Raw genomic sequence first — 26,768 nt, forward strand, 5'->3', positions numbered from 1 at the left:
CACAGGAAGCAGCTTGCCCACTCTCCCTGGGCCCTGTGAAAAGAGGACTCTTGCCGGAGGTCCTTGTAACCTGGCATTGTAAACACTGGGGACGCACCCAGCAGCTATCTTCTGCCTCCTCTTAGTGCAGGACCCACCGAAGGAGACAAGACTCAGCTCTGGATTTGAGAAATGAAACCGAGGGGGAAGGAGGCTGCCACAGTGATGGGAGCCGGACGGAGGCCCTCTCCCCTCAAAGGCATACAAAAATGGGGGAAATGGCTTCATCCCGGAAAGCTAGCACACAGCCTCCTCCAGATCCTCCAGGTCCTTCCAAATAGGGGGAGACCCTTCTAAAGCTACAAGAAATTTTGTGGGAAGCAGCACGGGGGCAGTGGGAAGCAAGAGCAGACTGACTGACACAGATGAGAAGCTTCTGTGGAGATGGAAACAGGTCTGCTGATTCACGGAGAACTGACTTCACTAGAATGTACCCAGCACATGGTAGGCACTCAGAGGTACCTGGATGAGTAAATGAATGAATGAAGAATATCTGGGGGAAAAGCGAGGCCAGCCAACACAGATCTTTATCTTTGGGGATAAAGCTTTGGGGAGCCTCACTTGTTGGAGAGAGGTGGACTAAGGAGAGCCGGCCACTTGAGTGGGGCGGGGGGCTGTGTTTGGGCGAGGGGACCAGGCTGGCAGCGTGAGACGTTGGGCCCTGGTCATGCCCGATGGAGGATGGAGTGGGTGCCTATGTTGTGACACTACCTGGCATTGAAAGGGCTCTGGCATGAGAGGGTTGAGACAGGAGCGTGAGCCACAGGTTCAAACATCACCCTCTCCACATTCATGATCTGGGTCACAGGCGCGCAACTGGTAAGAGCTCTGACACCTCCTTCCCCAGCACCGCCCAACCCAGCCCTTGCCCCAGCCCCACCCTGAGAGAGCATCTCTAGCTCCTTGCCCTAAAGTGCCTCTGAGCTGTGCGTGGAATGGGGACAGAGATAAGACTGAGCTGAAAGTGGACATGATGACAGCATCCCAGACAGTCACAGAAAAGCCAGGAGACACCAGGACAAAGGGACCATCTGGCTCGGGAGGGCTGACCGTGAGAGAATCCTTCCATTCTCTGCCTCTGAGCATCATACGGCCCACAACCTGGGGCTCCCGTAACCAATTTTGCTCCTCGTTCAGTGCCCGTGGCAGCCACATCCCCGCAGCAAGAAAGCTGGACTGTTCCTTAGAGAAGTAGAATAGATTTAATCTGTAACTCAGAAGTGTCTAGATTAGCTGCAGTTATGGACACCGAGAGCCTGGGAGGAAGCTGCCCGCTGAAGGCATCCCGAGGGGCCGAGAGGCACCCTCAGTCCACAGAGGTGTCGGGTTGGATGTTAGCTTTGCGCTCAGCTTCAGTGCAGTACTTCTCAGGAAGGCCGGTGGCTCTGCAGGAGAAACGCAGGTGTAAGGGGTGGAAAGGGTGTAACGGGTAGGGATAGAGAAGGAGACCAAAGAGGAGGCAGCAGAAGCAGGCATTTACAGAACCTTGGGACGTGTACCCCAACCCTGGTCCCCCAAACACATCCCTGTCAAGCCTCCAGCATCCTGCCAAGGAGTTCCCAGAGAGCCAGGAAGACCCCATCCCAGAACTTTCTCCAGGAGCCCCCTTCAGAGGGCCACAGCCCATGTGGTCCTGGAGTCAGGCCCTCTCCACACCCCTGTCACCATCCCTTCATTCCCTTAATCCCTGGGGAAGAGGAGAGGAGCTGGGCAGGAAGCGATGCCGGCACACCTCAGCTCCTCTATCTTTTTCTTCTTGATGCCTTCAATGCGCTCACGCCACTTCTGGGCCTCCTCTTTGAGGCGCCGGCCTTCCTCGAAGGTGGCGATCCGGTCCTGCAGCTGCTTCTGCTGGTTCTCCCGCACCTGGCGCTGGAGCTCATTGGCATACTGTAAGCGCCCCCTGGCCTTTTTCTCCTCCTCCAGCTGCTGCTTTTCAATCTGCTCTCTCTGAGCCCTAGAGGAGGGACACGGTCGAATGGGCTAGGCTGAGCTGTCCCAGCCCAGGGAAGTCTTTGGGGCAGCTGCTGGGTAGGCTCCTCCTAGGACACGCTGCAGAGACCAAGGCCCTCCACACTCAGGCCCTTCTCTTCTGTGGCTCAGAGATCAGCCCCAAAGGCTGATCCCAGCCAGGCCCGGGTTCATGGCGTGTGACTCTATGCCACGGGCATGTCTAGAAGGGCCCAACGCTTGGGCCCGGAGCTAAGGCTCTGCTGTCACTGTTCTGAAATTCTTAATTGTTGAACAAAGGGCTCCACATTCTCATTTTTCACTGAGCCCTGCAAAGTTTGTAGCTGGCCCTACAGCCAGGATGTCACCCACTGGAAGCTATTGTTCCCACTCTTCTCTCCTATAACGATGCCTAACTCCTCTCCAGCTTGTTCTGAGATAGCTTTCTTTCTCTCTCTCTTCCTTCCTTTCCACTAACAATAATAATGACATTAACAAAACCAACAAAGAGGATGTTTAGGAGGTTCAAAGAAGTTGTAAACTCTGCAATGCTGGTTCTTAGTTACTGGAAGAAGAAGGAACTTAGCCTGTTATCTCTGATTTTTCTTACTACTCTCAGGAGCCTCTTCCACAAGAAAACTTCACGAACCCTGACATCAGAAGGAAAACGGCTAATGTAGGCCAGATGTTCCCAGAAAAAAAACTCAAATGAAATGTATTCACATCTCAGAGGAAATGCAGTCATAGGCCATCCTGAGCTAACTCCTTCTTTCTTCCTCAATGTAATCAAAAACAAAAGCTAAATTTAAAATCACCTTAGGCCAGGACGTCTCAGCTGGGGTCACTCATACCCCAACCAAAAGCACCACTTCACAGACTCATTTCCCTCTAGCTATCTTCCAAGCTCCACCATGCATGGCATGTCCTCTCGGTGCTCAGCAGCTCTTTTACACCATGTAGACACCTCCTAAAATTCTACACCTTCCAGGTTTATCAGAAGAAAACTGCTGACTTCCTTGCCCCTCGGTACTTATACACCAAATTCCCACTGCTCGGACACATCTATGAAAGCAGAAAGATTCTCCTCCTTGCCTTGCCATTATTTTCCTATATAGAGAACAGTTTTTTATTGTTTCACATTCTGTGAAACAGGGTGGAAATGGGGAAACTGTATGTGTCATGAGAGAGCCCCTGGGGTGGCAGGCAATTGGAAATCTAAACGGGGAAGGGCCTGGTAATTTCACAGGGCTGGGGCAGGGATCCTGGAGGCTGGCTGCATTACAATCATCTTGGGGCTTTCAAAACTACTGAGGCCTGGGCCTCACCCCAGACCAGTTAAATGAGAATCTCTGGAGTTGGCTCCTGGGCACCAGTACTCTTTGAAAGCTTCCAGGCATTTCTAAGAACCATTGGGTAGGGAAGGTCAGCTATTTCTGCTTAGTCAACAGGCTGACAGTTAAAGGCATCCCTCTGTCCAGAAGCAGGAAGTCCATATATAGGCCATAGAGGAGGCCATGCTCTTGAAGTAGGAAAAGTTGGAATTCTGGCCATGGAAGAGATGCTCCTAGCACTTGGAGATGCCCACTGTGGTGGTCACATGGCCCTGGAGACCCTAGGTCCAGATGCTAACCTAGAAAAAGGTGAAATTGAACTTAAAGCTAGGGCTGGCAACATCGTTCTCAATGGTGAAAAACTGAAACCATTTCCTCTAAGGTCAGGAACAAGACAAGGTTGCCCACTATCACCACTGTTATTCAACATAGTTTTGGAAGTCCTAGCCATGGCAATCAGAGAAGAAAAAGAAATAAAAGGAATTCAAATTGGAAAAGAAGAAGTAAAACTGTCACTGTTTGCAGACGACATGATACTATACATAGAGAATCCTAAAGACGCCACTAGAAAACTACTAGAGCTAATGAATGAATTTGGTAAAGTTGCAGGATACAAAATTAATGCACAGAAATCTCTTGCATTCCTATACACTAATGATGAAAAATCTGAAAGAGAAATTAAGAAAACACTCCCATTTACCATTGCAACAAAAAGAATAAAATATCTAGGAATAAGCCTACCTAAGGAAACAAAAGACCTGTATGCAGAAAACTATAAGACACTGATGAAAGAAATTAAAGATGTTACAGACAGATGGAGAGATATACCATGTTCTTGTATTGGAAGAATCAATATTGTGAAAATGACTATACTACCCAAAGCAATCTACAGATTTGATGCAATCCCTATCAAATTACCAATGGCATTTTTTACAGAACTAGAACAAAAAAATCTTAAAATTTGTACAGAGACACAAAAGACCCCGAATAGCCAAAGTGGTCTTGAGGGAAAAAAACACAGCTGGAGGAATCAGACTCCCTGACTTCAGACTATACTACAAAGCTACAGTAATCAAGACAATGTGGTACTGACACAAAAACAGAAATACAGATCAATGGAACAGGATGGAAAGCCCAGAGATAAACCTGCACACCTATGGTCAACTAATCTATGACAAAGGAGGCAAGGATATACAATGGAGAAAAGACAGTCTCTTCAGTAAGTGGTGCTGGGAAAACTGGACAGCTACATGTAAAAGAATGAAATTAGAACACTCCCTAATACCACACACAAAAATAAACTCAAAATGGATTAGAGACCTAAATGTAAGACTGGACACTATAAAACTCTTAGAGGAAAACATAGGAAGAACACTTTTTGACATAAATCACAGCAAGATCTTTTTTGATCCACCTCCTAGAGTAATGGAAATAAAAACGAAAATAAACAAGTGGGACATAATGAAACTTAAAAGTTTTTGCACAGCAATGGAAACTACAAACAAGACGAAAAGACAACCCTCAGAACGGGAGAAAATATCTGCAAACAAATCAACGGACAAAGGATTAATCTCCAAAATATATAAACAGTTCATGCAGCTCAATATTAAAAAAAAAAAAAACCCAATCCAAAAATGGGCAGAAGACCTAAACAGACATTTCTCCAAAGAAGACATACAGATGGCGGAGAGGCACGTGAAAAGCTGCTCAACATCACTAATTATTAGAGAAATGCAAATCAAAACTACAGTGAGGTATCACCTCACACCAGTTAGAATGGGCATCATCAGAAAATCTACAAACAACAAATGCTGGAGAGGGTGTGGAGAAAAGGGAACCCTCTTGCCCTGTTGGTGGGAATGTAAATTGATACAGCCACTATGGAGAACAGTATGGAGGTTCCTTAAATAACTAAAAATAGAATTACCATATGACCTAGCGATCCCACTACTGGGCATACACCCAGAGAAAACCATAATTCAAAAAGACACAATGTTCATTGCAGCACTATTTACAATAGCCAGGTCATGGAAGCAACCTAAATGTCCATCAACAGATGAATGGATAAAGAAGATGTGGTACATATATACAATGGAATATTACTCAGCCAGAAAAAGGAACGAACTTGGGTCATTTGTAGAGACATGGATAGATCTAGAGACTGTCACACAGAGTGAAGTAAGTCCGAAAGAGAAAAACAAGTATTGTATATTAATTTATATATGTGGAACCTAGAAAAATGGTACAGATGAACTGATTTGCAGGGCAGAAATTGAGACACAGACGTAGAGAACAAACGTACAGACACCAAGGGGGGAAAGTGGCAGAGGGGTGGGGTGGTGGTGTGATGAATAGGGAGATTGGGATTGACATATATACACTAATATGTATAAAATGGATAACTAATAAGAACTTGCTGTATAAAAAAAAAAAGAAAGATAGGCTGCATCACTCAATCTCTACTTATCTGAGCATAACTTCTGTAATTTTTGTAGCCTTCCACCCTAATTAAAATTTTGTTTGTTTTATTTCCTATTTTATTATTATTTTTTAAATTTTATTATTTTTTAATGGCTACACTGCACAGCATGCGGGATCTTAGTTCCCCAACCAGGGATCGAAAGTGGGCCTGGCAGTGAAAGTGCCGAGTCCTAACCACTGGACAGCCAGGGAATTCCCTTGTTTGTTTCCTTTAAAAATTTTTTTGATGTTATAGAGTCTGGACCAGAGCAAGAAGAGAGTCTTTCCCAGTTAGGCCAGAACACTTAGAGCCAGTAGAACGTCCCAGGGGCCAGGTCTGGTGGTGGAAGATCTAACTGGTAGAAAGTGGAACTACTGAGACTGCTCACTGCTTTGGGGTAGGAGAAGGGAGACAGACAGTGAGAGATGTGAACACTTAACTTCCACTTCTGTGTTGGAATTATAACTAAGCCAACATAGAGAACAAAAATAAAAGGATAAAGAGCTGACAAGGCCAGAAAGATGGAGAAATACAGGTGAAGCCCATCCAAATACGAGTCTCTAACATCCTTCTTAGATGAATGGGCAAGAATGGTGCTTTATTCATCTCTAATATCTCCCATAGCATCCAACACAGAGCCTTGACTTTACGTGCTTAGTACATATCTGTCAAAAGACCTCCCTCAAAGCCCTGCTCTGATGACTTGCAACCCTGAGTGTGTGAGTTCTTCTCTCCCTCTCTCTTCAACCTCCCCTGCTGCAGTTTCAGCCCAAACTTGTCGAGGGACATGGAGGTGGGGAGGGCAGAAGAGACCAGATTTATACCTTTATTTACACTTTTAATGCTCCCGGGGAAATAATCCCTATAACAACCAATTCCTTAATCACTTCCAGGTAGGTGCTATTTTCCAATTCTTTAATAAAATTCTTGCCTCAAGTGTCTTTGAAATATTTCAATTATCCATCTAGTTAGAATGACCCCACCAACCTGGTCAAGGTGGATGCACATCTGTCCGTGGACATGCCAGAAACTGCCTCTCCACCCAGTACGGACCATCCCTGCCACAGTACCAGGAAGGGAAGCTGAGGTTCCCAGCTCCTCTTACCGAAGAATCCTCTCGAACTCATCCCGGTCCCGTTGCACCTGAACGGCCAGAGCGTGCTCCTTGAAAGCCACCTGTTCTTGCCGACTTTTCCGCAGTCTGGCCTCAGTTTCCATCTTCTTCTGTGCGTTTTCCTTTTCCTTTCTGCGCCACTCTCTGTCGGCAACCTCCTGGTTGCGTTTGGCCCGCAAGGCATCCTGGGAAAGGAGAGGGGGGGGAGACCAGTGAGGATGCAGAGTAACCTCAGGTCCCTTTACGAAGACACCTACTTCGGACTCTGCCCCAGCTTGCTTTGAGAAGCCCCCCGAATTTCTCTAGCAGCAGGGTTATGCTAGGAAAGAATAAAGGGAATCCTGTCATAGAACTTTCAGGTCAGAAGATACCCTGAGGGGTCATCTTGTCCTTCCCCCACCCCCAGCACATTCCAGTTCTCTCCCTATACCTGAAACACCTCCCGGCTGTCCTGCGATCGCTTCTAACTTTAATGACTGCTAATGATGGAGATGGCACAGTTTCCTCTGGTGACACATTTCAGTGGTTAGTTAAGGTTGAAAGTTCTTTATGTGGCAGCCAAAGTCTTTCTCTTGGACCTTAAGCACGTAATACACTTCTCGATCCTTGCTTGCCGTGGGCTTGGAAGCAGGCCCATCTCTCCGTCCTCCAGCTACTGAAGTCGAGATAACTTTCATCCTCTCTTCTATACCCTCACCCTTGAGACCATTCTACAGGCTGTCAGAGGAACAGTTAAGGGGATGGGAGAGGCCGAGAGAAGCTGAGACTGAATAGGTACCTGCTCTGCCTGGTAATCCTGGGCCTTCTCCTGCATTGCCCTCAGGCGGGCGATCTCCTTCTCTTTCTCCCTGCGGATTCTCTCCTGCTCAGCCTCAAACTCTGCTTCTCGAGCCTGCCAGGAAGAAAAGGCGTCACAGCATGGCTCCCATTGCCCCAGGCTTGCAGAGAGAAACTGAGACCCTTGTCTATTCAATATCCCCTCTACCCCTTCCTGACTCCTTTTAAGGTAGGGCAAAATGACTAGCAATGCATTGACATGAAACTAATCAGCATTTGTAAGATGCTTCGTTGCTTACAAAATGCCTTCTCCTGTAATATCCCAGATGGTCCTCACAACATCTCATTAGATTGATATTATAAAGAAACTGATGTTCATAGAATTCAAGGGTCCTGTCTAAGATGGCACAGCTAGTAAACTACCAAACAGATTCAAATGCAGGTGAGCCCAGCCTTCATGCTCTCTCTGCTACTGCACAATTTCCAAGTTGCAAGGCTGCTGGGCCAAGTTTCTAGAAATAACAACTGTGGCTTCCTGCCTGTCTTGTAAAGTACAGGAGGTGGAAGTTATCTCATTAGTCCTTTTGGGCAAATGGCCAACCGTGCGATGTGCGGCCCCCCAGGGGTTAGCAGATACCTAAGGAATGAACTATCAAAATTAGCTCCCTTTGCCACTTCTCTGAAAAAGCAGACATATCCCTAAAAGCTTTCCGTACACAGCTTCCCAACTATGATTCTTGGTTAGTCATAAGACTAATAATGGCTTAGGTTGGGTGGAAATGTGATCATTCCATAAAGAATGTTCCTTAGCCTCGTTCCACCTTTCTACACTTCTGTGCACCCAATGAGTTGTCAGCTTGTGAGCTGTGCACAGCTGGCTATGTGTCAAGCTGGTCTCTCTGCTCCACGTTGCCCTAGATACCAGGGCAGGGAACTCTGGAGGCTTCCACCACCAATCTCTGCCTTTAGCTCTAAAGCGGCAGCCCCGGCTGTAAGAACAGAGACCACTGTGAGGTCAGGGAAGGGCTTGTGATACACTTGGATTCTTCTGGTGGGCTGTGGGCATGCCCAAGTGCCCGATCCCTTTGCCAGTTTCCTGCCTCTCCCAGGTTCTCCTGCCAATGACATTTTCATGTACGAAGACAAGACCTATTCTTCTCCCGCTCAGAAATCAATGGCAATTCCTCATCGTTCCACACTTGCAGCTCTGCTCAAGGTCCAAGGCATTCCCAACAACCGTTCTCAGCTCTCCATCATCTCGCTACCTCATTTCCCATCACAACCACCAGAGACTCTCTGCTGCAGCCAGTGAAACTGTTCACCAATTCCTACACGTGATTGGCTTATGATCGCCACCTTCGCCCATTCAGGGAAACAGTTGCTGAGTTCCATACGTTGTACATAGCATTACTCTAGGTACATTCAGCCTGTCTGATACCGGACACACATTGAAGCATTCAGGATCTTTTCAATCAGTCAACGACTAGCTTCACAAGGTGGTTGTAACGACTAGATAAGACAACACACAAAGCCCTTAGCACAGAGCCTGTGTACAGACTAAGTGCTTGATTAATGGTAGTTGTGTGATCGCTGTTATGCTGGAATCCCCGTGTCCCCAGTCTCGCGTTCTCACTCTGTTGCCTGCATATCCCTGGCATCCAGTAAGGAAGCCACAGCCAATAAATGAGCTTTGCTGAGCTTCATTTTCTCTCGTTTGCATTTGGAGTATAGAGGTATATCAAATATGCCTTTTCCAATTGCACCCACACCCTCCCCCTGGCCATAATTAAGAATCCCTACCATAGAGAAGTATGGTATCATCATGGAACCTCAAAGCTAGTAGGGAAGGCAGGACTCACGCATGAGGAGTTGAATAACTTTCCTGCCACCTCAAGTCTTTCCTTCTCTTCTTACAGAAATCCATGCTCACTCCATCCAAACCGTGCCTAAAAGCTTTCTTTTGCCCTCCATTCCTCACAGACCCCAACCATGACATTACTCATTCTTGCCCCAGAATGAGTCCAGACATTCATGAGCTGCATCTCCCTATAACTGTTCGAGGGTATTGCTCCCTGTTCCGTGGTGCATTTGTTCTTATAAGTACTACAGGGGGTGGTGGTTGAAGGCTCTATTTTCTGAGCCTAGCATCCAGTATAGGATGGATGCCCAATACAGGAATTTTCACAAGAAGTTTATGGGGCAGCTGACCCATGATTGATTACTGAAGATATAATTATCCAGGTCATGAGGAATCCACGAAAACTTTACTTTCACCAATAGTTTTAATTTTCTTCCCTGCCTGCACCTGACCCTCACCCCAACTTCTAATCAAAGGTGTTAACAAGGACAATAATACCCTAATTGGGGTGTCCTTTCCAGGCTACTCTCTGGTAATGAACAAGGGGACTGGCCAAGTTGAAGAGAGAAAGAAGCCAGGCCCTTGAACTAAGGACATGAATTTTAGGATGACGACATAACTATCTTCTGTTGCGTTAGCTTAGTTCTCATGCCTGCATATCCCTGAGACAGACACCCCATGCCTGCTCAGAAGTCCCAGGCATCGGTAAGCAGGTCCCTACCATCTTCTTCTTGGTAAATTCCATCACCATCTGGTCTGCCAGCTTCTCCTGAGCCAGCAGCTCTGCTTTCTGCCTCTGGTTTTCGTCATTGATGCGTTTGATCTCAGCCTGCATCTGCAGCTTTTGCTGGTGTCTTCGTTCCAAGTCCTGCCACCGAAGGGAGAGAGCATCAGAGTAGAAGGGGAAAGATCAAAAGATACTGGCCTCTTGGGACGGAGAGACACAGATGGAGGCAGGGAGAGAGATGCACACTCTGAAGTCTAACTCCAGTTACTGCCCTTGATTAAAGCTGTTCTTTCAAGGGTCATCAATGACCTCTTCCAGCCAAATGGCCCTTTGCAGTCTTCATTCACCTTGACTTTGCGGCAGCCCCTGACACTGTGGATCTCTATGGACTCTCAGGAAGTGGAGGCTCTTAAAATTCTACTCAGTGTCTCCCCAATGTCAGGCAAAATCCTATCCTTTGTTCATTATGCTTTCCTCCTGCCTTCAATTTCCTTCCCCTATTCAAACCCAAACTTTTGGCCTCTGTTCAATAGTGATGATTAAAATAGATAAAATAGAGTATTTGGGAGGGAGGGAGACGCAAGAGGGAAGAGATATGGGAACATATGTATATGTATAACTGATTCACTTTGTTATGGGGCAGAAACTAACACACCATTGTAAAGCAATTATACCCCAATAAAGATGTTAAAAAAAAAATAGAGTATCGCACTAATTGAGTACTTTTTATTCATAAGACACTTTATATAACCTACCTCTAGCACCTAAATGTACCCCAAAAACCCTGAAAGGTAGTCCTTGTTATCTTTCTTGTACAGGTGGAAAAACTGAGGCTCAGAGTTTAAGCGACTTGCCCAGGGCCGTACAGCTAATGAACTCCAGAGCCAGAATTTTGGAACCTGGTCTGTCCAAACTAAAGTTCCAATCTTCTCTGGAGCTCTTACTTGATTGCCCCAAGTTTTCATTCTCTCTGCATTTCTGAATTCCCTTTGCACTTAAGATGGTGCCACACCTCCTCGGACTTAATCATACGTTGCCGTGAGGATCCCATTCGCTTCCTGTGTGTTCCTTCTGTCCCAGCCAGAGGACAGGGACCATGTGTAACACTTCTTCTCTTTCCCAATACTGAGAGGGAAACAGCAAATACTCAATAATGAGGCAGGGAAGAGGGGGCCAAGGTGAGTGGCAAGTGAGATAGAGAAAAAACCTCAGCGAGAAAAACAATGAGTGATGGACATCAGAGTCCCAGTCGCCCTGAGTGACAAGATCCCTTCTAAGGAATGAGCCTGAGCCTTTGAAAGCTCCCAGTGATCAGACCACTTCTAAGCACACCCTCAGGTCCCAATGTGGAGGGGCACTGGGACCTTGGGCAGTGGCCTCCCTACCATCTCGAACTTGGACTCCTTGCTTCAAACTCTCCTACCCATCCACTCACCCCACCTCCCACACTGCTTCCCGCTCCTTCCATTTCTTCAAAGACTAACCGCTACCTGGCCTCCCAGTTCCTCCTCAGCCCAGCTTCTGCCCTGACGCATCCCAGGCAACACTGCTGACCCTCCCCCAGCTTGGCTCACTGCCCAGTTCAGGGCTCTTTCCTCCAGGAAGCCTCCTGAACCAGACCAGCACAGTGCTGTGTGCCTCCCCCCAGGTCCACGTGGTGCCTGAGTCACGGCCGCCAGCATCCCCTCACCCACCAAGCACCTGCCTCCTTGCTCACGCCACAGTTCCCCTCCTGACACTCCAACTCCCACACTCTTTTTTCCCCTTTTTCCTTTCTTCCTTTCCTTCCTACCTTCTCCCCATCAGTTTTACACGTGCCATTGGTACCCCAGGCAGTATTTAATCCCACTGACCCTCAAAGCTAGAAAAGCTGCTGACTTCTGATCTATGACATACATATAATCATATATTTACTTACTTCTTTGCCTATTTATTTACTTTTTGGTTTGTTGTTTTTGTGGGTTCATTTCATTTCCAAGAAACCAAAGGACTTCCCCCGTTTCTCATCTTTGAAGCCATCGTGAAGCAACCCCAGAAAACTCCCTTCATTCTCTCCATCTTGCTAGCAAGGTGGGGAAAGCTGCCCTTGCATCACTGGGAGATGATGCAGTTCTAGGCTGGGGAGGCAGAGGTTTCTACCTCTGCCCAATGATACTTCCTGGAGACTTAGGGAGTGCCTAGAAGGATGGGAAAAGGACAATGACCTAACACCGGAGTAATTGTGTTGACTCAGTGACACCTGGAACTTTCTCAATGAACCCACCAATGCCCATTCCCCACAGTCAATTTGGATTTTCCAGTTTCCTGCATATCTATCCCAGACCTGTCCTTCCTGTCCCTTTCCCTCTCTCTCCTGAGCCAGGAGCTTGGCCAGGTCTTGTCTGTCTTCATGGCCCTGTTGCTCCCCTTCTCATGCAGTTCACAAGGCTGCCTGCCCCTCATCTTCCCTGACCATCTGGTTATCAGCCTCCCAGCCCTCACACAGACCCTCATACGGCAAGTGCTTGAGAAGCCCTCATAATTATAAGGCCCCCCATGAGATCCTTCAGGGCCCCCTGTTGCTCCTCACCATCAAATTCACTGGGAGATGACAACTCAATCACCCATAAACATGGGGAAGGAGGAGAACAATAAAAGAATATGTGCTCCACAAGTTAAATGGTACCATGAGGAAACAATCAGACAAATCAGAATGTGGGACATTCTTCAAGTCAAATGTCCTGGATGCTTCAAGGTATCAGTGCTATGAAAATGAATGAATGAATGAATGAGTGAGGGAACTCTTCTAGATCAAAATAGACTTAAAAGACTTAGTGAATGCAATGTGTGAACCTTGATTGAATCCTGGTTTGGACGAAAGAAAATATATTTTTGTAACAACTGAGTAAATTTGAGTGTAGAGTAAATATGAAATGATATTATAGAATCATTGGATTCTAATTTTGTTGATAATGGTGTTGTTGACTTGTAAGCAAATGTCTTTCTTCAGAGATACAGGCTGAAGCATTCAGCAGCAAAGTGTCAAGACGTTGGCAACTTACTTTCAAACAGTTTAACTATCAAAATACGTATATACATCTAAAAGAGACAAGCAACTCAGGCAGATTAACAACCACTAAATCTAGGTGAAGCATTGATGGGTGTGGTACAGTTCTTTCAACTTGTCTGTGTGTATAAAATTTTTTTTAAGTGAAAAATTGAGGGGAAAAAAGAATAAATGCCCCAAATGCTTGCCATGTACCTCACTATGCCAGGGGCCTTTGTATACTGCAACAGATCAGATGAAGCCAATAAAAGAAGATTTGTTTACATCTTCCTGGTCTGAACAGATGTGTCATCATTACTTTTGCAACGATATGCTTACTAATTTTATTGAGGCTAACAGGAACAAAGGGTTTGAGTCCTCAACACAATTAATGACACTGGGATGCAATGTACTTTGGATGAGGCAACAGCAGCGAGTCTAGAACTAAGACACTGCTATTGTTCACCTACAAAGTCTATAATATCCCTAGGTAATTGAGGGAAGACAATAAAACATCCCTATGTTTATTTGTGCAAAGCATGTAGCCGTATCTTTCCTTCATGTGTCCATTCACACGGATATGTCAGTCCTGGACACCAAGTCCCAGTAAGGCAGGGACGGTATCCAAATCACTGCTCCTCCCCCAGCATGACTCCACAGCCAAACAAATGTTCCATAAGGCAATAAAAAGTTGATGGTGACGATGATGTGAAATGAGCGTGTGCCTGACGGCACGTCAGCCCACACACTCAAACCCCAGTGTTGGAGGGCTTTTTTGCTGTTGCCGGTGGAACTTGGCATTATCTGTGCAGCCCTGTTACCCTTAGATCCTCCTCTTGGAGCTGCTCCATATACGCCCGTATCTGCTCCTTATCCTGTTGCTGCTGCTCGGCAAGCAGCGATCGCTCCTCCTGCTTCTTTTCCATCTGTTCCACAATGTGCCGTCTTCCTCTGGGAAGAAACAGTGCCACGGTGTCTTAGAAACCAAGGGTCTGTGTCTCTCTGTTCTAACCTCCACCCAAATAACCCCCAAGATGGGAGGCATCGTAGGAACAATGTGACAAGTGCCCCCTAAACATGGCTATGCTTCACGAACCCAGACCAAAGTCCTTCCCCAGAGGGTCCTGGCAGGTTGGTCCTCTCCCTTCTGAACTCCTGGTTCTGGGGCTCACCGTTCTTTTTTTTTTTTTTTTTTTTTTTAATTTCATGCAGTCCACTTTATTGATTTTTTTCTTTCATAGATTGTACTTTTCTCTTGTTGCAGAACACGGGCTCTAGGCACGCGGGCTTCAGTAGTTGTGGCTCACGGGCTTAGTTGCTCCACGGCATGTGGGATCTTTCCGGACCAGGGCTCGAACCCGTGTCCTCTGCATTGGCAGGAGGATTCTTAACCACTGCGCCACCAGGGAATCCCAAGAGCTCTATCTGAATGTCAATCTCGTACTCCTTCCCGTAGAAGGAGTGTGTCTTCTCCCACTCTCCCAGCCTTCCTGCCCTCTTTCTGCCCCAGTCCGGGAAGATCCCACATGCCGCAGAGCAGCTGGGCCCGTGAGCCATGGCCGCTGAGCCTGCGCGTCCGGAGCCTGTGCTCCGCAACGGGAGAGGCCACAACAGTGAGAGGCCCGCGTACCGCAAATAAATAAATAAATAAATAAATAAATAAATAAATAAATAAATAAATAAATAAAGGTAGAGCTCTTGAATGACTCCAGATGAAATACACTAGAGCAATGAGTAAAAGAGTTACATGGAAGCGGGTTTAGACTCAACATAAGGACCAGGTCAAATCATTAGAGCTGCTGATAAGGCAGAGATTTTCCTTTCATTGGAACTGTTTATGCAAAAAATGAAGAGCCACTTGGCCATGAAATAAACTTTTATTGGGAGCCTGCTATAGTGAGCCAGGTACCTACTAGAAGTACAAAGATGAATGGTACATGAGAACAGAATACAGACGGGGAGAAAGAACTGCCACTCAGTGTGGTGCAATGACTATTTTTTTTACAAGGACTATTTATAGAGGTAATTCTTCAATTATATAGTTGGCGTTCTAAATCCAGGATACTATGATTCTATAATTTACCTGCGTTGGGACTTGTCCTTTCCTGCAGAATGAAGGGGACTGAATTTATTCATTCTAACATGTATTAAGCACCTACTACAGTCCAAGCACTCTGGTAGGCCCAGAAGCTACAGAAATGAATAAGACAGGGACCCTGTCCTCAGTGAGCATACAGCCTGGTGAGGGTCAGGGAGCCACAGTGCAAGGAGGGGTGCGCCAGAGTATAAAGAGGGTGTGGCGGGACCCAGAGAAGGGAGCCCTAAAGCCTGCCAGGTGAAGTGAGGGAGGTTTCTCAGGGGAGGAGACAGCAAAGCTACATACTAAAAGAAGAGAGCGCGTTTTTCGGGGGGAAAGGAAAGAGAAGGGTATTCAAAGGAGAGGCAACAACAAAAGTCATGAGCTTTTGTCAAGACCTGGCATGTTGGGGGAAACGAAGGGAAAGCCTCATAGAATGGATGGCAGGAAATGGTGCAAAATGAGGCTGAATTGGGGCCAGATTATGAAGCACCTGTTGTGATCTTGGAAATAAGTTTTAAGAAGTTCTGTGGTTCTCTGAATCACTCCGTAAAGGTTTTGAGATAATGACAGAGGAGGATAATGACCATTTCTCATGTCTTCCCCCTTTGCAAGGCTATATGGACCTAAAGACACATGGAAATGACTAAGAGGGGAAGGTGCCAAAGCCATCTCTTTACCGGATGCTCTCTTCCCGCCTCTTTCTGTGCAGCTCCTCCTGCCTCTGAACGGATTTCTGCCGCTCCACCTCCATCATCTGATCCAACCGCTTCTCCTCTGCATCCAGCTCTTTTTGGATCAGCTGCTTCTCCAGAATCTGGGCATCCCGGATGGCGTGGCACTTAGCGTTGAGGATGATCTGGGGAGGGGAAATAAAGCTGTGGTACTAGGCCTGGGAGTAAGGATGCGGGGGAATGCATCACGGGGATAGGGAAGTGGGAGCGGGGAGAAATGGGAGCAGAATCCTATTGAGTGTGCTCACAAGCCCAGAAAAGCAATAGTGTCGGGGCTTCCCTGGTGGCGCAGTGGTTGAGAGTCTGCCTGCCGATGCGGGGGACACGGGTTCGTGCCCCGGTCCGGGAGGATCCCACGTGCCGCGGAGCGGCTGGGCCCGTGAGCCATGGCCGCTGAGCCTGCGCGTCCGGAGCCTGTGCTCCGCAACGGGAAAGGCCACGACAGTGAGAGGCCCGCGTACCGCAAAAAAAACAAACAAACAAAAAAAAACAATAACGTCTTTCAGGGTATTGGATCTTAGTGTTTGGGGGGTCATGGATCACGCTTTGGGAATATAATGAAAGCTATGGGCTTTCTCCTCCATAAAATTCATTTGCATCTGTACACACAAAATTTCCATAAAACTTCAGAAGTTCATGGTCCCCCCTTAGAGACCCATGAACCCCAAGTGAAGACCCGCTGCTCTGCACTTCGGGGAAACAAACATTCTTGCAGAGGCCAAGCCACTAGATTTTTAAACTAGAAGAGCCCAACATGACACATAACGGAATGAAAAACCATGAGCCATCAATAAGAACTATGGAGTAAAAGCTTTGGAAAATAAAAGGAAGTAGAGAAGATTTACCTGAGAGACAGAAACTGTAGATGAAGGGGCTGGGGAGTCAGCATTTTTCATTTGGCCAGGAAGTGAACCACACGCAATTGAGTTACACAATAGAATTCCCAATGAGCCTCTGGTCTTTATGCTCTCAGCTAAGGGAAGCACTTTGAACATGACAAAAAGAACCCAATTGCCTGGGACCACCATATGTGGCCAGAATTGAACTAGCCGGATAAAGATACAAGTAACATCCTCACATGCATTTATCGACCCACAGTTCGCAAAGCCTCTCCCATATATTAACATATTTAATCCTGCCAATAATTCTGCTAAGTAGTTTCACCACCCTCATTTTACAACTGAAGTGAGGCTCAGGGAGGGCAAGTGACTTGCCGAAGGTCACACAGCAGGCACATGGCAAGTGCAGCTCTCCACCCCGTTCCCCTGCCAAGGCCAGACCCTGACCTTTCACCCCTGCACCCTGTCTCCAGCTGGAGCCCATGCTGTCAGGTGTGTGAATAAGAGATAAGAGGAGGGAGGACTTCCCTGGCGGTCCAGTGGTTAAGACTCTGTGCTTCCACTGCAGGGGGCATGGATTTGATCCCTGGTCAGGGAACTAAGATCTCGCAAGCTGTGTGGCACGGCCAAAGGGGAAAAAAAAAAAAAAGGAAGCTTGATAGAACTTCCCTGGTGGGGCACGGTGGTTAAGAATCTACCTGCCAATGCAGGGGACACGGGTTCGAGCCCTGATCCGGGAAGATCCCACATGCCGTGGAACAACTAAGCCCGTGCACCACAACTACTGAGCCTGCGCTCTAGAGCCCGTGAGCCACAACTGCTGAAGCCTGGGCGGCTAGAGCCCGTGCTCTGCAACAAGAGGAGACACTGCAATGAGAAGCCCGCGCACCACAACTAGAGAAAAGCCTGCACACAGCAATGAAGACCCAATGCAGCCAAAAATAAATTAAATTAAAAAAACAAAAAGAGAGAGAGAAAGAGAGATAGGAGGAGGGAGGGAGAAGGGAGAACTCACCTTGCTCACGTCCTTCAGCTCCTCCTCCTGCTCCATCCGCAGCTGCCTGGCTCTCTGAAGGAGGTTCTGGGCCCTGTCCTTGGCCACCTCCTCCAGATTGTTGAGCTTCTTGCTGGTCCTCCAAACCATTTCCTTCTGTTTCATGATCTTCTTGCGTGTGGTCACTGCGTCCTATGGGAGCCACGTCGGGATTAGTGGGGGGTTACTGCCTGTGCTGTGTGCCCTGGGCACTAGCCCGGCTGCCACGGTTGACCCCAGATGAGTTTCGCCTCACCCCACCGCACTGTCGGAGCCCAGGGGTTTCTCAGCCTGGCTTCCTCACCCTTCCCGCCGCCCTGCGGTTCCTCCCCACACCCACTCTTAATTCTACAACACGTCCTCTTTAGCACGTTCACGCCTCATTTCAGGGTCCCATAACTAGAGTTCCCAGTCTTGTGGGAAGCCGGCCTCTCCCCAGCCCTTCTCTTCAACCCCCCTCTGCATAGATGGGGGACGGGGGTAGCTACCACAATGGCTTCCTTCTCCTCCTTGAAGGCCTGCTCCCTGGCCTTGAGTTCTTCTCTAGTCAGCACGTGGGATGCCCATTTGATCCGCTCAAACTCCTCAGGGCTCATGATAAGGGACTCCCCGGAGGGGTCCTTGGTGGGGATGCTGACACAAGGATTGAACAAAATTAGGGAGGGGAGGGGAGGGAAGGGCAAGCTCTCAGCACCACACTGCAGGCTGCTCGGCTCTCTTCCCTGCCCCTCATCACTGCCCACCCGCCTGCAGGGACTCGGGCAAGGGCAGGAGAGACAGCCAACTGCGCAACGGGTCCACTGGGGAAAAGCGGTCCCAGGCAAGGGTGGAGTAGCGTCACGGGCTAAAGAAGGGACAGTTTAAGGACTTTTGCTAAAAGGTCCGGTTCATATGCTACCTTCTCTGCGTCGCCGTGTATGACCCTCCCCCATGTATACATACATAGACCACCTCCTTCCCTCTGCTCTCCCTGCCAGTGTTGTGGGCAACTTCTGTTTCCCTTGCTGGCTCACAAGCTCCTCCAGGATACGGACTCTGTCTTAACCCCACAGGCAGCCCAGCGTCTGGCACAGTGCTGGGCACAGACTGAGGACTCATAATAAAGTTGTTGAATTGAACTTTTAAAGTAGATGATTCCTCAAGGATGACATACAAAGAGCAAGGGGATGCCAGACAAGGATGAAGTGGATGCCAGTGAGAAACAAAAGCATCCCTGTGCATCCAGCCCAGAGAGCAGCTTTGAAACCTAAATATTAATTAAACTCTCTGATCAACAATAGTCAGAGACATGTCTACAGACCTTTCTAGCTGCCCAGCACATTCAACAAACCAATAGATAATTATAAAGATTACAAACAAATGACACACATTAAAGATGGAGCAGAGGGGTGGGGATAAAGATGCTTCTGGGTGAGGCGATTTAACAGGTACATGGCTAGGAGGCAGGAAGTTAAACTTCCTCCAATAAAACTGGTGCGGGGGGGCTTCCCTGGTGGCGCAGTGGTTGAGAGTCCGCCTGCCGATGCCGGGGACACGGGCTCGTGCCCCGCTCTGGGAAGATCCCACATGCCGGGAGCGGCTGGGCCCGTGAGCCATGGCCGCTGAGCCTGTGTGTCCGGAGCCTGTGCTCCGCAACGGGAGAGGCCACAACAGTGGGAGGCCCACGTACTGCAAAAAAAAAAAAAAAAACTGGTGCAGGGGAGGTGTCCAGGAGGTGGACGAATGAGCGAGTGGACTTGAGGCTTAGCCAAGATCTTGTGGTTCACTGGGTGGCGTGGCCCCAAACATCTGGGATGTGGAATAACAAAAAGTGATCTAAATCTGAGGCAGCATCTCACGCTGCTCTCAGCAGCCCTGACAAGTCCCCTCCAACGTGTTTTTTAGGAATGGACCAGTCCAAGAAGGAGACATTTCTTGGGCCCCAGGAGTACCTGTAGGGCTGCTACCACATCTGGCCATTTCATGCCAGAGCTGACCAGACAGTGCTCCTGGAGCTGTGTCCCAGCCGAGCCTCCCCAGCTTGTGACACAGGCTGCATTTTCTGGGAATTCAAGTTTTTAGTGAGTGGAGCCAGAGTAGGAAGAATGGTTTGGAGAACGAAGCACTAGCACAAGAGCTAAACCACTGAGTGACGGTGTTGGCTCATTTCACATGGCTGAGCTGGGCCTAAACCCCACAGGAGGGGCCCAAGCAAGGGGGCTGCTCCAGTCAGGAAGCCATGCTGAGCTAATCCCAAAGGAACCCAAGAGCCCTTGGGAATTTCCTTTTCTGGCCTCAGAGCCTGGCAAGAAGCCAAGGGGCTAATTAGGCATCTGGTCAGTTTCCCTTTGCTTCCTATTCTTGATGCAGCCAAAAGGAAGTGACTCATCTGGACATTTCCCTTTACCAATGGGAAAGTGCTCTAATGGGGGCTCAGAGAGGACCCCTAAGCACCTCCCCTCTACCAGCCCCATAGGACCCAAGGCAGCCAGAAGAAAGGGAAGAGAAAGAAGCTGGGAATCAAGGGCAATGGCAGTAATAGATACAAGGTGGGGAGAAACAAAAGAAACCAAAATGGAGAAAAAAGGAGAACCAAGAAACGAAAGGGGGGAAATGAATAGGAAAGTGGTGGGGTCCGCAATGACAGAATGAGACCAGGTGGGTTTCCCCATCTCTACGCAGAGGTCCTCAGCGGAAAGGCTCTGTGCGCTAGGTACTCACATGAGCTCCCGGACCATGTCCCGGGTGATGAGCTGGACGGTCTCTGGCTTGTGGTCCAAGCCCAGGGCAGTGAGATTTTTCCGAATGGCATGCTTATCTCGGAGCAGCACGATGGGGCCGTCGCTCTGGGTCAGAGGCTGTGGTGTGAGGAAGGACAGCTTAAAAGCTGGTCACCACACTTCCTGCTGGTCAGCCCTAACTTCAAGTGCAGCCTTCCCCTCTCCTGGGGCTTCTACCCCATCCAGCGGCAGAGGAGGCCGGCTGGGGCCTAGACTGCAGGACCACCAAGAGTAGCCAGGGCACTGAGAGCAGCAGGGTACTCTGCCCTTGAACATGGCCAGATGTGCTCTGTACCAACCAACTCTTCTGAGAGCAAGCCTTCTTTATACCTTGTACAGATACTCCCAGAGGGATGGGGGCGCGGGGGGAGGGTTGCTAGCATACGTCCATTCCTAACCTAAAACCATCAGGAATGAAAATTTGGGGTCTCTAGGTTCTCCTCCCTCTGTGGTTTACGAAAGAAAAAATAATTAGCTCTCCTGACCACGCTGTGGGTTTGAAGCATACAATTTGTTACAGACTCATCTAATCTATGATATTTGTTATTTTTAATGCTTTCTAATGATTCATTTACTTTCATCCCCCAAAAAAGCCATATGGAGGAATTTAGAAATAGCTAAATGGCCCTGGTGGAGACCTGCCCTTAAATCTAATGGGATGAGGGAGTCAGTGAATCAGATTTCAGCAAGGCAAATACAAATTAGATATATGAGGTTTTTTAAAAAATGCTCTGACCATGAAGGAGTAACATAGTAAGAAAATGAAATCACTTTTCAGGAAATTTTGAACACAGGAGAGAATTTCATTTGTCATGAATGCAGTATCTGTGGTCCTGAGTAGAGGCAGGGGCATGGCTTCGGTGGAGGTCCTTCCTGTCTGGAGAATCCCGCTTTGCACACCCGTCCCTGGAGTGCTGCTGCCACCTGGTGCCCATCTCTGCTTCCAAGTGGCACAACTCAGTCAGGCCACAGGCCACTTCTGCCCCCAATTGCCGGGCTGGGAGACTTCCTGGACTCTCACCCAGCAAAAAGGCCAAAGAACAGGCCAGGAATAGGCATTACTTTGCCTGCACACTCTTGCAAGTCAGCAAGACTAAGCTTGGAGAACTCGGCCATTTCCAAATCTATCTTCAGTTTAACTAGAAGACTCCCCATGGACTCAAAACAAATAAACGACACGTCTGTAAGTGAAACTGCATTGCTTTGATTCTTTCCCTTGTCAATAGGAAACTGCTGCAGAGTGGGCATCTTCTAAATGGATAAAGATGCCCATCTGGAACACTCTGGAAAGTTCTTTCTTGTCCGCAGTGAGGGGAGTGAGGGGCAGGGGTAGATGTCAACTCTCGTCTCCCCAGTGTGCCTGCAGCCAGAGCTATTCACACTAGTATTCACACCACCACTGGTATCTTTCTTCTTTTTCGCTTTTCTCTGCCTCTTTTTCTATTTTTCTTCCAGTTTTCCTGAGACATAGTTGACATACAGCCCTGTATAAGTGTACAGCATATTGACCTGATTTACATCCATCATGAAGTGATTATCACCATAAGTTTAGGGAACACCCATCGTCTCATACACATGCAAAATTAAAGAAATAGAGAAAACCGTTTTCCTTGTGTTGAGAGCTCTTAGCATTTACTCTAACAACTAGATAACATACAGGCAGCGTCCCTCTCCTCTCTCGATCTCTCACCACCCTTCTCTCCATGTCTCATCCTCTTTCTCTCCTTGCCTCTCTTCCTTCTTACCGTCTGAACATCACGTGTACCAAGGTTATTCCAAGTTACACTCTGGCTCTCCTTCTCAAGTCGTCAGCCTCTTAGATGGGATGACATTTGCAAACAAACACCTGCCTGTTTCCCAAAGCAAAATAACTGTATTTTTTTTTTTTTTTTTTTTGAGGTACGCGGGCCTCTCACTGTTGTGGCCTCTCCCGTTGTGGAGCACAGGCTCCGGACGTGCAGGCTCAGCGGCCATGGCTCACGGGCCCAGCTGCTCCACGGCATGTGGGATCCTCCCAGACCGGGGCACGAACCCTTGTCCCCTGCATCAGCAGGCGGACCCCCAACCGCTGTGCCACCAGGGAAGCCCAAAGTAACTGTTTTAGCTGAGCAACCGGGAAAGAAGGCTGATTCTGTGTTTTTTCACTCTGATGCTGTTCTCCGATGGAGGGGTAATTATGTTGGTCTGTATCTGCAAGCTTGGGCCAGTGGCCCTCAAACATTTCCATCACGGGGCGCTCACTGAGCAAAGAGCGAATATTGAGTGCTCTGCAGCTGAGACTCCCTTCAACGTTATAACAGATTTTTAAATGCTGTGAAGACCTAAGGATTTCATGGTGGAGGAAGCCAGGTGCCCTGTTTGCTTGGGCTCCACTAGGCTTCCGAGCTCGTGCACTCGAGCCTCAGAACCCCTCCCGGTCTTCAGTCTGAGAATTACCTGGGAGGGGGTGGCCTGCCCAGAGCTAGCTTTGTCCTGAGCAATGCTAGTTTGGGTCACTGTCTCCAAGTGGCCGCTCCCTGGAGGGGCTGGGTGAGGGTTACCTTGATAGCTCCGAAGAGGCTCTCATCCACCTCGGAGTTCAGGGCTTTGGTCCGATAGCAAGGCCTATTCCTTAACCTGTTGGAAGTGGTAGAGGAGGAGCTCAGGATGCCGGCTGTGCTTAACGGCTGCAGGGAGAGGCAGAGAGTTGGGGTCATCAGTACTGAGTGCCATCTGGACCCCGGGCAAGGTAGACACTTCGCCAGCCCGTGCTGGGAGGATGTTGGATGGGCATGTGGGAAAGCCCCTGGGTAAGCCCTGAAATGTAGGGGACACCCCACAGGAGCAGAGGCGGGCACACCAGCTCAGTGAGGACTCCTGAGGCTCCCCAGCTAAAGACGGCCAAGACGCCGTGCGGCAGGGAAGGAAGGAGAAAGGACACAGGACGGCAGGAGGATGATCTCAGTGTCAGCTCGGTTCTAGTTTTCCACAAGCACAGTCTTGTGAGGCCACGTGGGCTTTCCTGCCCAGCTATGTGCAGTGTCCTCTTCACCTCCAAACTCCTCAGCCCGAGTGCCAAACCTCCTTCGTAACTGACACTACTATTTGCCCTCCTTCATGTCCCCACCATCTCACAAGGTTGTGGTGGGGACCTGAGGGCATGCAGGATGGAAAAGCACTTCCCCCACTGCTGGCGGGTGGTTCAGTTTTGTAACAGCTGCCAGCTACAGTTAGGCAGACCAGTTCAGAGCATCCACCGTGATGCTCTTTCACTCCCAGGACCCCTTTCATGTGCATTAGTCAGCTTTTAAGCATCCAGTACTTTCTAGATTGGGGGAGTTCCCCATCTAATGAGCTGAGAGTGACAAGGATCATCCGTGAATGTAGAAGCTGAAAACACTAGATGTTTGTCTTCCAAGCCTGGGCAAAGGACCCCTAGCTGAGCCATCAGATACCCCAAGCCTGACAATAAATAGAGAACTAGTGATGCAAGAAGGAGAACATGGAAACCCCTTCTGACAGAGGCAGCCACACCCCGTGTCTGGGGCAATGCTGATAAGGGTACCAGTGGCAACTGCCCACAGTAAAGCTGCCGGTGCTGGAGGTGCCACAGTGCATCGAGGGTCTTTGCCAGACCATTTCTGGATTGTCATTTAGGCCTGGGTTCCGGCTGCAGTGCCTCCTTTGTTCTCATTTTCCAAGCCTACTTGCCCAGCGTTGGTGTGAAGTCTGTGCGCGCTCCAAAATCCTCTCCACACATTCCCTTCTCCTTAAATTCAAGTTCTGGCTCTGTTGCTTATAACCAAGAACCTGACTGATACAACCTCCTTTCCCCAAGGTCAGTCCAGCTTCAGCTCACACCCAAGAGGAGAAGCCTATCTCCAGGAGGCAGTTTCTGTGAGGACCGCAGGACAACTCCAGGCTTCATCTAAAGCTGATTCACGTCTCGCTCTGGAGGAGCCCACATCTCCCGCAGTTCTCTGATCTGGGACACCTAGGGGGAATGGACTGGGCACGTCAGGTCTACCAAGCCTGGGAATGAGCAGCTGTCCACAGGACACGGTGGACAGGGAGACGCATTCCAGGTCACTAAACACTGGACAGTGTGCTTTGAAAGTTCTCTCTGATCTGCCATGACCACACAGACACCCTCCCACCCCGGCAGCACCTGTTCCACCTGAATCAGGTTTTCACACTAAATCGGGCGATTATTCTCCAGCTGGCTCTGTTCCACACAACGGGCACTGCTGTGTGCACCCTTTCCCTCCCAGCCTGGCACAGCCAGCAGGAGGCTTACAGAGGGCGCCTCCCTTTACAGCCTTGGTCAGCCCCCGTATAGGAGAGCAGAGAAACTCGGCTTCATTAAAAGGTAAATACGGCAGCCCCAAGGATGCCTAATAACAGACTCTGAAGGGTTATTATATGGTAACTGGGGAGCAACAGCTCCCCTTTCCACCAAAAATAGAATAAGAGGAGATGAACAGAAACCACTATAGGTGGGATTGAGGCAAAGCATTGGGAATAAGCAGAAAAGATGGAGGGCAATGGAACATGAGAGATGGCGTGAATTCTGTAGACAACTAAGGGGAGAGGTGCCTGGCATGTAGTAGGAGCTCGATATGTATTTGAGGAAGAATGAATGAATGAAGCCAAACAAGACGACCTCTTGGGGGCTGCAGGCCAGATTGAGACGGAAGCCTTTCCCGAGTATGCCACCACTCCACATTTTCCATATCACGGATGTGCTCTGCACTGTGGAAAATAATGTATGAGAAAGGGCTTCGGAGCACAGATGGAAAGCATTATTGTTGTTTTGCATTTTTTTTCCTGCTTCTTTTCAAGGGCTCCTACAAGCTTTTCCCTTGGCCTTGGGTGTCCAGCAGACTATAGGTTCCTCCAGGGCTGGGACTGCATCGCTTCTCTCCTATGCTCTTGATACCCATATCAAAAGGAAGTCGCACAAGAGATACTCGACTGCCTGAGACTGCCTGAGCCTCGAAGTCAGAACATAGGAAGGAAAACAGATAATGACCACAGTAAAGCGGCCACGGGGCAGAGCAGAAGGAAGCCTGGAGCTCTGGGGTTGGGTGGCTGAAAAACCTTATTGGGGAAATGCTGACTTTGAAGCCACAAGCCTTACACCAGGGTTAGAATAACCAGTTTTGCCAAAAGCAACAAGAAGGATTAAGGAGGTCACTGTGTAAAAGTACTAGAAAAAAATGAAGAACCAAGCAGAAATGGAAAGTTAGATCCCTCTGGGCTAGAGGCAATAGGCAAGAGGTTCTTTCAGGAGGTGAAGGGCTGGTTTTATTTCTTGCATGACCAAATAAATATCCCCAAGAAGCTGAGCCATACCTAGAGAGAAGCTGGCTAGTCTTCCCTGGTGGAAGGCAGCTTTATTTTATTATTATTTTTTTTAATTTATTTTTGGCTGCACTGGGTCTTCACTGCTGCACGCAGGCTTTCTCTAGTTGTGGCGAGCAGGGGCTACTCTTTCTTGCGGTGTGCGGGCTTCTCATTGCAATGGCTTCTCTTGCTGCAGAGCACGGGCTCTAGGCACGCGGGCTTCAGTAGTTGTGGCACACGGGCTCAGTAGTTGTGGCTCGCGGCTCTAGAGCACAGGCTTAGTAGTTGCGGCACACGGGCTTAGTTGCTCCACGGCATGTGGGATCTTCCCAGATCGGGGCTCAAACCCGTGTCTCCTGCATTGGCAGGCGGATTCTCAACCACTGCACCACCAAGGAATTCCCAAGGCAGCTCTTGAAGGTAAGGAAAGACCGCTGAGGAGACAAGGATGATCGGCAAAGACGAGGACTGGGACAGAAAAAGATGCCAGCTCTGCCTTGATATTTTCCTTTTGGTGACCTAGCTGACTCCCTGTCTCTTCAAATACCATTCCATCCCAGGTTTACAAGAATTCAGCCATTGCTGGGGGCTCTGGGAGAGACTGATGCAGAAAGATTAACTGGTCATTCAGAAGATGATTTTCACTCCGTTATAGATACAGGATGATCTCCCTAACATATTAAGTTTATATATATGTTCTAGTCCCTGCTTTCAATTCT

The 26,768-nt window shown here is 48.6% G+C and overlaps 1 protein-coding gene across 1 annotated transcript in view; it reads right to left on the reverse strand.

Annotated features, from left to right (window-relative positions):
• Positions 1-1,267: 1,267 nt before the first annotated feature.
• The window catches only part of CFAP45 (cilia and flagella associated protein 45), a gene marked incomplete at its 5' end in the record, with an annotated part of 40,907 nt that continues 15,406 nt past the window's right edge, over positions 1,268-26,768 (reverse strand). Inside the window, 11 exons of the mRNA XM_079928022.1 lie at positions 1,268-1,424; positions 1,772-1,996; positions 6,887-7,080; positions 7,674-7,787; positions 10,252-10,398; positions 14,104-14,233; positions 16,040-16,218; positions 17,948-18,118; positions 18,454-18,598; positions 20,666-20,802; positions 23,265-23,390. Coding sequence (XP_079784148.1) covers positions 1,346-1,424; positions 1,772-1,996; positions 6,887-7,080; positions 7,674-7,787; positions 10,252-10,398; positions 14,104-14,233; positions 16,040-16,218; positions 17,948-18,118; positions 18,454-18,598; positions 20,666-20,802; positions 23,265-23,390 — 1,647 coding nt within the window. The 3' untranslated portion in view covers positions 1,268-1,345. The remainder of the gene's footprint in view (positions 1,425-1,771; positions 1,997-6,886; positions 7,081-7,673; positions 7,788-10,251; positions 10,399-14,103; positions 14,234-16,039; positions 16,219-17,947; positions 18,119-18,453; positions 18,599-20,665; positions 20,803-23,264; positions 23,391-26,768) is intronic.

Source organism: Stenella coeruleoalba (assembly GCF_951394435.1).
Source record: "Stenella coeruleoalba genome assembly, chromosome: 1".
NCBI lineage: Eukaryota > Metazoa > Chordata > Mammalia > Artiodactyla > Delphinidae > Stenella > Stenella coeruleoalba.